This window comes from Mchenga conophoros, linkage group LG15 (assembly GCF_057382185.1).
Source record: "Mchenga conophoros isolate Kocher_MC1m ecotype Shallow Benthic linkage group LG15, M_conophoros_male_GT1.1, whole genome shotgun sequence".
Taxonomy (NCBI): Eukaryota; Metazoa; Chordata; class Actinopteri; order Cichliformes; family Cichlidae; genus Mchenga; species Mchenga conophoros.
Genome location: NC_140540.1, coordinates 10,010,601 through 10,022,743, shown reverse-complemented (window position 1 = coordinate 10,022,743; position 12,143 = coordinate 10,010,601). Strand labels below are relative to the sequence as shown.

General features: G+C 40.7%; 1 protein-coding gene across 5 annotated transcripts in view; it reads left to right on the top strand.

The window, feature by feature from the left end:
* Positions 1–12,143, top strand: part of daam1b (dishevelled associated activator of morphogenesis 1b) — a 49,125-nt gene that overhangs the window by 22,632 nt on the left and 14,350 nt on the right. For all 5 annotated transcript variants that reach the window (XM_085246867.1, XM_085246863.1, XM_085246865.1 and 2 more), the window contains exons 2-3: positions 7,987–8,289; positions 10,026–10,115. In XM_085246867.1, coding sequence (XP_085102993.1) covers positions 8,089–8,289; positions 10,026–10,115 — 291 coding nt within the window. In that variant the 5' untranslated portion in view covers positions 7,987–8,088. The remainder of the gene's footprint in view (positions 1–7,986; positions 8,290–10,025; positions 10,116–12,143) is intronic.

Genomic DNA, 12,143 nt, shown 5'->3' with positions numbered 1-12,143 from the left:
CTTCCTTTGTCTCTGTGTTATCCCTTTCTCTTCGCTTTGCGTCTCTCTATGTTAATCCTGTAATCTGAGAGCCACTTCAGCACTGCTCCCTCAGCCATGTGACATTAATGCTCCAGAGGCAATGCCTTTGTCATATCTCGACATGCAGTCGTGTAATTTAAATGCACATGAGCACAAACACATCAGAGCAGAATAGCTCTGCTGCTTTAACACTGCAGCTTTGACACCGACTTTCTGATGGCTCTCCATTGACTGGCAGCCAATGGGGACCGATTGATTTTAATCTCCATTAAACCTGCCAGTCAACATTTCTCTCACGGCCTAGTTTTTTTCTGATAAGTGTCCAAGTTATCATCTGTTTACTCATTGTGTGCTCAGGGTGCTATTAAGTAATTGGCACAATGATAGCTATGTATGGTATCCAACTGTGCAAGATACCACTATGCCATTTGTACCACATCTAAACCAGGGAAAATTAGTCACACACCATTTAACATTTCCTTCTTGCTAGGAGAAAAGCCTTAGCAACACACACTAAAGCTACATTACAAAATGTTATTAATGCCACTCTTAATGCTGTTAATGTTGTGACTGTGACCAAATGTGCCTCTGATGTTGAATCATTTTTCATTTGCACAAGTTAGGCAAACTGTTGAAATACTGGTTTGATTGCTGGTTTCTAGCTCAGCAGCTCTGGGCTAAGGTTGTTTTTTGGCAAAATGACTTCCTCCAACCTTATTCTATGTCCTCAGCTTCATTTGCAGCTGTCCATACAAATCCAAAATATTTTTGTCAGTGCAGGGCACAATAATCCTTGGGCTTTTAGTTAAGCATATTGCAGAGAGTGCACTTGGCAAACCATGAACTGTGCCTCCAGTATCAGTGGAGCAGATATAGTTTTCAAAAGAAATGTTGCTGTGTGCAGCAGCATCTTATAGCTGGGTCCATGACCTGGAGTTGCTTTGCGTTGAAAATACTTCGACAAGATGATCATCAAATCGTAAGTCTGATCCATCCCAAATCCTAAATCGGTAAAGAAGATTAAACTTCTGTGCACCAAATACATTTCTGCTCCGCCCATAACACTGCTACAGCTATACCCTGTATAGCCAACCGTGCTTCTACCAGCTGTGCCATTTTTTTTTTTTTTTCCACAAACATCTGATGAAATTATTTGGGCTCTTTAGATGTTGATGCAACAGATGTTTGTGGGTTAGTGGAAAGACATTGTGTAAGAACAGCATTATACTGATGCAATTTTTCTAGGAGAAATACTATTTTTATTAACACCCTGTACACGCTGTAAGGAGTTCAAGAACACTGTTAGATGGATGTCCCTGATGCAAGGAGAGATTCAATGTTTCTCTGAAGGACAAAGGTAGATTATAATTATATTACATATTGTTATCCTGTTGCCAAATCTCCTTAACCAAATCAAGGTAGACGGTGTACAGTGCTGCCAAATATATTCTGTGTATTGATTCTGAGTAGAGTCTTAATACATATGTTGTTCAAGGTTTCCTTGGCCTTACTAAAGAAACACAGGAGAGATTCTCATCTCTTTCAGCATGAATGCAGCCTGTGATTTAGGTCAATATTATTCACTGTAGAAATCAAAAAATTAAAACTACATCTCAAAGCTAGAAACTCCTGAGAGATGCCAGCTGTTGCAGAAGAAGGTATTTCACACATCTGTTTTCAATACACTGCTGTCCACTGTGTTCTCGTTCCAAGGTTGAATTCCTTCTCCAAGTCAAGCACAATCTGGGTTATTAGCATCAGCTTAAAGTTGACCTCTTTTTGTGTGAAAATTAAACAAGGCTACTGATTTATAACAATTAATTTTGGATCGACTTCTGTACCTGTCACTCATGTAGCATCAGGAAAATCTGGCACACTGAGCCTTTTACGGTTAACGGCAGAGAATCCTAAAGAGGTTAATAAACTGACGGAACAAAATCAACAAAGAAAGATGTGACAGCTGGATGAAGTGTCAGGTCATCCTTAAATTCTTTAGTTTTCCCTGCACATGTTTAGTAACGTGAGCCTCTTTGTGTTTAGCTTAAGATGCTCTTCTTACTTCTGCCTTTTCTCCAGTGGACCTGACAGTTGTGCAGGTTTTAATGGAGAGGTCTTGGGCAGGCACCATGGGCGGGCTCACACTCACTTCGCAAACACTGGGATTGTTTTTACAGTTTGGACTCATGCCAGGTCACCCGCCAAACCACATGGTCAAGAAAACAACAAGACTATCCACAGACAGAAATCTCCTTCACACAAAGAGAGAAGTGTTTGTTAGGAAATGGGTGGGCGGGTCTAGTTATTGGATGTGTATGAATGAAGGAGTACAGAAGAATCTGGGTTAATCTGTATGCATCTGCCTACAAAAGGCATGTTTCTCTGTTAAAGTCCAGGACTTGATTTATTTCAGGATGAATAGCATTCTTCTTGATCATATGAACAATGGGACTGCTACATGGCACCACCATCAACTTTCAGACTCTTAACATTTCAGACATACTACTACATGGATAATTACTGGATATGACCACTAATTTGGCTGTTACTTCTTGGACAGTTAAGATCAGTTCAGCTGGCTAGGCTGTACGTGACCTGTAATTAAAGATAATCTGTTGCTCCCTCTCAGTTAGAGCAGGTGACAGTGGAACGTGTTGTAGTGTGGGTGTTGTTCAGGGTCACAAGACTCACCTGGCTATGAGAGGAATGTTGTCCTGTTGCAACAAGCCTCTGTTAGGTTCGACACCTTGACCGTCTGACAGACAGCCTCCGGGGACTAATGTGAGCGCAATCAGGTCTCAGAGGGTAAACAATTCCAGCACAAAGTCTTCACAGACATCAGATGGTCTCCATGTTCAAACACTCCCGGTGACCTTCTTCGGATGAGTGAGTCATGGCATATCCTCTGGCTACTGTAGCTGGATGGGGGACCAGCTTTGTCCCACTCTGGCTCACAAGTTTAAACATAGTTTAGCTAATGGAAAAAAATGGGCAGCTTTGTGTACTAATATGGTCAAAGAAGCCTTTGAAAGGCTTCTTCCCTTCATGCTAGAATAGATGGTGAGTGTGAAGCCAAGCAGCTGCTGCCGAGGCCTCCAGTAGTCAATTTAGAAAAGTCAAGGATGTGTCAAAATAAATATACTATTCAGTGTGTTAATAAAAGAGAGCTGCTGTGTACTTTATCCCACGTGTGGCCATTTGGCCTCAGGCACCGTGTATTTCTAGTGGTACTGTATGCTTTTCATTCACTCTGTTGTATATTTCGGTACGTTTGCTTTCTTTTTTTCTTTAGAAAAGAGTGATTATTGTTAAAGTGGAATACATGTTATGACTAGTATTGTTTGACAGTTTGTCCAGTTAATTGTAGTCTGTTGGCTTTCAAGAGCAAAAAGCAGTGATGTGGACAAATATCTAGTGCTTCGGATTTGTCAGAGTAGCAGTTCGTTATAAACGCAGTCTGCCTTGAGACAAAATTTTAAAAACCAATTTGTTTAAAAGTTAAATTATATCTTATGTTACTGCTTGTGTTAATTATATCTCTTTTAGAGGTTTGCTCCTTTTGTTGTTGTTAGAATCGGCACATCTTAAAGGAGTTATTTGGTGCTTAAGAATAAAAATGATAGAAGGCGACAAATTTTTCTGGTGGTTGGAAAAAGTTGCTGACATCCGTAATTTAAAAAAAAAAAAAAAAATAAAAAATACAGCTGCTGGATAGAGGAAACCCATATGAACCAAAAGTGCCAAAAATGGGACAGTGATGCTATCGGGCCCTATTTAGGTTGACCAAAGACATTGCTATAGGAAATGCCCTCACTTTCTCCTTTGGAAGAAATAACTAGTTTGTTTCCTCGGCTCGCTGAGAATAGCGACCCACAATCTTCGATTACCGCTAAGGACGTGACCTGACCAGACTAAATTTAAAAATGCTTCACACTGAACTTGATGCATTCAGTCTGTGTGGAGCATTTGACTTATAGGAAATCACTGGAAAAGGTCAAGTGAACAGGGTTATAATCTGCTGGGCTATTGGTCACCACGACAAGACGTCCAGACATTTCTGCAGTTCAGCACAACCTCTGTGGTTTATGATGCTGAGCCTCACACCACAGTGTAGGGACAGTGTAGAGATATTTTTGTGGTATGCTGACGACAGCATACTTGCGGATATCTGGACATCTCTTTTTTTATTTCCCAGACAGCAGATATGTCCCTTGTGCACTTGATTTCCTTGTTGAAGATAAACCATCGGGTTAGCGAGCACACTCTGCAACTTTCTTCTCTCTTTGTCACGTTTAACATGATTATTATACTTGTACATGTGTTCCAGGTTGTTCTGGTTTTTTTGGGGGGGGTTTCCTAGTGAGTTTTGATGTTTGTTTTTCTTTTAAAATCTTACCTTATGTTTTACTTTGAGGCTTTAGCAACAACCTTAGCATCTGTCACCCTTGGCTGAAAGCAGAGAGGCAAATGTTTCAAGCACAGTTCAGTCTGGTCACAGGTCAAAGTACAGTCTGAGTGAGATGACTGAAGGGCTCTGGTCTTAACCTCCTAAGACCCGAACTCTTTCATGGCATGCATTTTTAATTTCTCTTTGATATTGGGGCTGACTGGGACCTGATGAATGTTAAAAACAAAGAATTACCTGATTTTATTTTTATTTTTTTATTTTTTATTATTTTTCTGTTTTTACCTGATTTTTACTCCTGAGAAAAATGAGATCCACATATGAAGACATTCGTTTGAAATTTTGATTGAACAGTGTCAGTATAATGTCCTCGTAAGTCGATATCAGGCTTTTGTAGAGCAAAGTATTTTGGTCCAGGCAACCCCAAATGTGATGTCCACATATGTGGACACCAGGGGATTGTTCTTCGTACGTCGCTTACTACATCCAAGATCAAATGACACATCCAAGACCAAACCATCGCGCTAACCGTGAGCTCGCTAATCCGGTTCCCCGAACACGCCTGCTGTTGACGATTAGTACAGCTGGACGCAGTAATGTGACATCACTGGGTGTCGTAAAAGGGGCTACGCATCGATAGTAGAAACATTGATCGGCAACCCGCTGATTGGTCGGCGAAAATGTCGAAGGGGCGTGCTCGGTATTTTCCGGCAGCAGAGCAAGAACTCATGAGTGAGGGATTTCAGGAGTTTCAGAGTTTAATTAAAACGCAAGAGAACACTGCAAAGGCTGCAGAAGCAAGGAGAGAGGGCTGGCAGAAAGTTGCTGACAAATCAAACTCGTAGGTAATTTAATAATAATACTGATAATAATGGATTGGGTTCATATAGCGCTTTCCAAGGCACCCAAAGCGCTTTACGATACCACTATTCATTCACTCCCACATTCACACACTGGTGGAGGGAGCTACGGTTGTAGCCAGGCTGCCATATCGCGCCATCGGCCCCTCTGGCCAACACCAGTAGGCGGTAGGGTAGATCTATCATATGACACTATATTGTCAAATATCATATGGCATTATATTATATTATAATATGTTATATTATATCCCCTTTCACATTAGAGCCACAACAGGACCCACAAGAACATGGGAACAAGTAAAAGTGGAATACAGGAGTATTCTACAGAATGGTAATATTTATCTCTTAGATTGCTTTTCGTCTCTTGGCAAGGTAATACTGGCCTGTAATACTCTGTTAGTTTGTTCATAACAGCAACCAAGAAAAGGGCAGAGGAAAAAAAGACAGGTGGTGGTCCTGCACCCCCTCGTCAACAAGTTGGTTAAGTAAATAATACCCTCACGGGAATATCGATATCTCTCTATGAGCACACTGTCGCGCTGAGCTAAAGGATCCTGTCTATCCCGCAATATACGCTGAATTCTGAGGACTCTCCTTATCAATCTTGCACCTTCCGCAATGGGTGGCTCGCGTATACGGACAGGACATGGCTGCGACAGGCTTCCCAAATCCACCTTCGCTTTTATAGCCGTGGTCTCTCATCTTGATTACACGAAGTAATTTACAATTACTACTCTGAAATATGAATTACATCTGTAATAATCACATACATGTGATAGAATGTTAATAGTTCATTTCCCTTTTTTAGGAAATGACCTGTATGTATCTGTGTGACATCAATAAAAGGATCAAGTGCTGCATTATCTTTAGTTACATTGATGTTATTTATTTATGGTGAAACAGTGGTGGAATATCGCTGTTGCTTTCGTATAAATGAAGCGGACATACCTGCGTGGCCGCGATCTAATCCTGTTTACATAAAGTAAACCTGCTCCCGAGCAGGTTTACGCTTACGGCTCTGTTGCTATGACAGCAAGTCCCGGATGAGCTTCGGGGAACCGAACGATCCGGGATCACGCGAAATCGTCAACAATCTAATCCAGCTAACTTACTTAGCGAGGTACGAAGAACAGGCCCCAGGTCCTAGGAGGTTAAACAAGACTAAAGATTTAAACTTTGAAAGTTTAGCTGTTACAGATTGTCCCTCAGAGCCAGAGTTTTAACATCACAATGGCACTTGAGGAAGTGTTGGGGAATTTCCAATGTCATCAGGTTTTATCTTGTCATGATTATTAAAATTTGGACAATAAATCTGTCAGTTGGATATTTTTGTCAGAACCAAAGTAGTCAAACAGCAACCTAAAATATACTGTATCTGGTATTTGGGGGGAGGGGTTACTTAAATGATCCCAGATTTGTATTTATTTATTTATTTATTTATTTTTTTAAATAATCTTCCTCTTGTAAAACTTTCATTGATATGCTGAGACGGTCGTCAGCAATGCTGCTCGTTTGGGACAGCTGAACTCTGTGTATTTTTATCTGTGATAGACAGGCAGGGCAGATAGTTGAACAGGATTGTGCACATTTCCTACGTTACTGTGGAAACTTACAGCTGCTACAGACCAAACCAAATGTGTAGCTTGTACTGCAGCAGCCAGAAAGTAGAGTCACGTGATTGGATCATCAGGAAGATTGAAGCATTGTATATTCCAGTTTGACATAGTCTCTAAATGTTTTAAATCTCCCCCATCATTAGGTCAGTATGCAGACTGATTTGTACAGCAGCTCAGGGATTACTAAAAGGCCTGCTTTAGCTTTCCCCCCTTCACTGACCAAACCAGTCTCTAAAGACCAGAAGGTATCACACACTGCTCGCCACGGTCATTGTAAACACTCCCTTCTAATTACTACTCGTTAGATCTTCAGAGAAAAGCCAATCCTGAATAGGAGGAATTGGACACGAGAAGACCTGAATTTGCTAATCCAGTCAAATTATCTCCCCCCTTTCAAGTGTCACACTCTCATTGCAGGGCTCTATTGAGTAAATGATATAACCGAGTCTTTTGGGGGCAGAGGACATTGTACTTTCCTTTCAAAAATCATGACCCTACCTCATTAAACATTAGCAGAATCAGAGGTTCATGTTGTAGTACAGTACAATTGTGGCTGGAAGCTTGCTGTGGTTTAATTGAAGAGAACAGAAATTATCAGTCTTTGTTTTTAGCACTTTTCAAATTGTCTTAATTGTGTTTTATTCTTTTTGAAAAGCCAGTTTAACTATGCAGCACAGTGGGGTGGTGGCTAGCTCTGTTGCCTCACAGTAAGACGGTCCTGAGTTTCCTAAGCTATACTGAGTTTGACTCCACCATCTGGCCAAGATCTTTCTCTGTGGCATGCACTCTAACTGGGTACTCTGGCTTCCTCCTTCAGTCCAAAAACAGTAAGCCACTTTTATGCAGTTAGTTGGGTCAGGTTAATTGGTGATTCTAAATTGCCCACAAAAAATTGAATTGAATGTGAGTGGAAATGGTTGTTTGCCTCTCTGTGTTATCCCTGTGTCAGATTGGCAATCTGTCCAATGATAGCTGGGATAGGATAAGGATAAGTGGAAGAGAATGGATGGATGGACAGTTTAACTAATGTGGTCAATACGTCACTCTAATTTGGTCAAGACTCACTGTCCCCTCTTTGTGTCTACAGTGCTCTCTGACGGAGACCAAACTCTGAGGTGGAGGAGGCTGTAAAGAGGTCCTGAAGGAGCCTCCCCCCCTCCCTGCCTGACCAGTTAGACATTGGATCGCCATGCCTCCTCGGAAGCGTGGTGGGGGTAGCGGTGGTGGCGGCGGTCGCAGCGGCTTCTCCGCCATCTTCTGTTGTTTTAACAACAGAGACCATCCAGAGATCACCTACAAACTGCGGGATGACTTTGCTCTGCAGTCCATGGAGCCATCACTGCCCATGCCGGGAAGTGATGAGCTGGATAGCATGTTCGCCGAGTTGGTGGTAAGACACTGTTCCATTTAGTTTTTTGTTTTTTGCACATCTAAACACTTACAGAAATCAGTAGGTAATCCTGATGTGTCTTATTCAGGATTACTTACTGGAACTTTTATTGTCATGAAAGTATTAAAAATAAAGGTTTCTAGCAAGTTTGAATTCCAGCGCTTCTTTAAAATAAAAGGCCAGTACTTAGCACTGTATCACTGGGCCACCTTGGGATAATTATGACCTTTAAAAACCACCCTATCATACAAATCAAGACAATTTACAATGAAATACTTGAAATATTTTCCAAACTGACTTAAGTGGATGTTTTAAATTGGCTCTAAAATATATTCTTACTACATTGTTTACCCTGTCTGTTACATTTTAAGGCATTCCCAAATAAACTGCCACTTCCTCCCAGTTTAAACTTACACTAACTTGTGAATAACAGGGCCAGACTGCCTTTTTTCCCTGTCTTATTGTCACTTCTAATTTGTCGTGCCCTCCTCTCGCTCTCTCTTCTGGCCCCGTTTCCTCTCTCATGGTTGCCACAGTAATCTAAGCATGACATTTTTGCACATCAATAGGCCTTATTCAGGAGCTCTTAATGCCTCGGCCTCCTCCATCTGCTAATTGCTTGTTTTTGTCTACCACTCTTTATGAAGACATAATTGAGTACGTTGAGTGTAACGACAAAGAGGCTTTCAGTTGCTCTGTTTACTAGAAGAAAACAGCCACGTGCTTTTCTTTTCACCCAGTATGAGCCACCATGTGCTTGTATAATCAGAATGGGTTTGCTGGGGGGAAAAAAAGACTCATGTTGGGGAAACAGATTTTGAACATCTGCTCTGTTACGATCAGTTAAACTCGACCTTTGAATTTGAAATTTACTCAGACAGTCAGGTGAAGCTACTTTTCCTATCATGCGTTCATACCCAACATAAAACACATACATGCTTTTTATGATTTAGGGAGTAATTGAGTCATTTCCCCAAACACACGTGGCCCTTTTACTGAGGATGTCAATAGGGACTTGATCATTGCACATATTGATTCACCAGGCCTACATTCTTTAGCAAATGAAACCCCCAAAGGCACGTCCCATGATGACTAGTTGTCATTAAAATATTTTGCAATTATTCTGTTGGGTAAACTGCGTTAACATAATCTCTATTTCTCTATAACTTCCACTGCCTCTTTCACATATAGTCATTCAGCTACAGTTCAGCACAAAAAGCCCATAAATCCCTCAGATAAGTTACAGATCTTGCTCATAATGTCTCAGTCAGTTTTTTTTTCCTGGTATTTAGTCAAACGCTTCCCAAAAGCACCCTTTACGCGCCTCTGTGAAATGTCTTTTATGCGTTGTGACACATGTTGTTTCCAGATGTTTGTTACCACATGTTGAGCAGGCAAACCACACCTTATCTTTTCCCCATTACTCACACATCTAAAGCCGGGAAGACATCTGATTTGTTTCAAAATCGCACTGAATATATGATGAGACCATCCAGTGATACTATGAAGAGATTGAGCTAAAAACAGCTAACAGAGCTGCTCTTCACTTATGTTTTGTTTGGTTTGATGTCAGTTGTTTGTAAATTTGCAGGATGATGGTTTTGAGAAAGATGCTCGATATTTTAACACTCGAGTTATCAATACGGGTTTCATAATCTAACGTTCAGCGATTTGTTACTGTGACTCAGCACCAACATTTCTTAACCTTTTTCTTCTTTTTCATCTTCATTTTGCAGGATGAGCTTGATCTTACAGAGAAACACAGGGAAGCCATGTTCGCACTGCCTGCAGAGAAGAAATGGCAAATCTACTGCAGCAAAAAGAAGGTAAACAGATCTCTGTTGGCTGCATAGCACATTACACTGTATCAGCCTTCATAGATTCGCTGCTGTCTGCCTTTTTTTTTTTTGGGGGGGGGCTACAAATATCCCAGTAGCCAATTTTATGTAATCTCCTCCCTCATTGATTTGTTGATCCCTTGAGCTGTGTGTTTTCTGAGTCTTTTATCGCTGGATCCCTATGCTTACTGCAGACCATTTTATTTTGATGTAGTGAATATGTCACTGCTTACAGTAATATTCAGGACAGCATTGTGAACCACCTTTTGCTAATTTAATAGTGTGCCTCCTTAGGAATTCAACTTGACAGATAATTAAAATATAAAGGGTAGCTGAAAGGGTGTGTTAATGGAAACTAGCAGTTAAAGTTGACGTACGTCTGTACTGGTTTTAATCTCTCACAAAAGAGGGAAGTGGCTAAATAACATGAGGGAAGTTTGATACTACGCCAGTGCAGTATATTTAAGGCTTCTGCCAGAAACCGGTTAGTCTGCAGTGTTCTCATCTAAATTATCAAACCATTCCTGTAATGTAGAGGCTTCGGTACTATGCCTTCCCCACAGTACTGAAGTAGTTCTGGTATCTGCAATATTTTGCTTTAAGAAATAAGTAACTTACATTTCAGACTTTATTAGGATCAAAACTTGGGCTCATTTTCATTGCATCTGCCTACTGTTTGTATAGCCAATTAATGTATTGCTTATGCAAGCCATTATCAGTCAAACAGATAGCTAAACATTTCAAACAAAGCACATCATTCCCATTCCACAAAGTGCTTGTAATATCCCAGCATTAATCCCCTGTTCTGTTATACATCTCTTGAGTTACAGTCACTTTCTCCCTCGCTACGAAGTAAATCTTTTCTACTTAAAAAGAGCTCCTTTGTGAATAACTTCCTTGAGCGGATGCTACATGAGGTGCATATAAAAATAGTGCGTAGAGGGAGTAAAGCGAAAGCTAAATCTGGCCTCCTACATTAGATAATCCACTAACAGGGAAGGTACTGTCAGAAATGATGAAGTTCTGAAGATTTCAAAGGTCCTATTTTTTTCCCTTTAAATTTTGACAGCGCATTTCCTCCCACACAGCGTGGTTTTTCTCTTCTTCTCTTCCTGCCTGATTCAAAAATGAAGAAAACTTGGCATATTTTTGATTTAATTTTTTTTTAAATTCTCTTTTAGGTAACACACCTATCCCATCAAAGCATTCATGTAGACACAACATATACTCTACTACTCTGTGATAGTGTCGTGTTTCATTATGGCCTTCCGGATAAAAGGAACGTCAGCTGTTTCTCCACATAATAACAACTCATCCTCAGTATGCAGGAAAATGCAGACGCCTGTTCTGGTTTAGCTCAGTGCAAGTTCAGCTACCTCTTAATGTGCCCACACATTTTTACAGCAGTGTTTCAAGGCCAAAGGTATGAGGGTGTAGGATATCCTGTCCTGACTAGTATGCAGACGGGCCATGCAGATTTATTAATCTTTTCCTACATCTGGTAACAAACTGGATGGTGAGGAGTACTGGGATTTAGCCAGATGGATTGGATATTTAGATTGTGTGTGTGTGTGTGTGTGTGCGTGTGTGTGTGTGTGTGTACTATATAAATCCCCAGATAAAACAGCTGCAGAAAGGCATAGATGTTATTAGGCCAGAACAGCAGAGCAAAAAAAAAAAATCACCGTTGTTTGAAATGTCAGTTTTCTTCCTGAATGTAAATGCTTTTGCTTTAGCCAGCCCAGAGAGTTTAAATATGCATGAAACAAATGTAGCTCTTGGCAATGAATTGAATAGGTGCGTTTCCCAAAATGTCAAATTACTCCTTGTAAAGATTTGTGTTTGAGCCAAAAGTGTGTATTCATGTTGATGGATAATTTCTTTGCAGAAATGGTACGTTTCCAGCACAGTTAAGTTACTGGATATGACGAGAAGCTCGAGGAGCCACGTCAAATTTTCCTCTTTCACTGGACACATACTTTAAGTATAGGTACACTTATGGCTTACTTTAGCTGC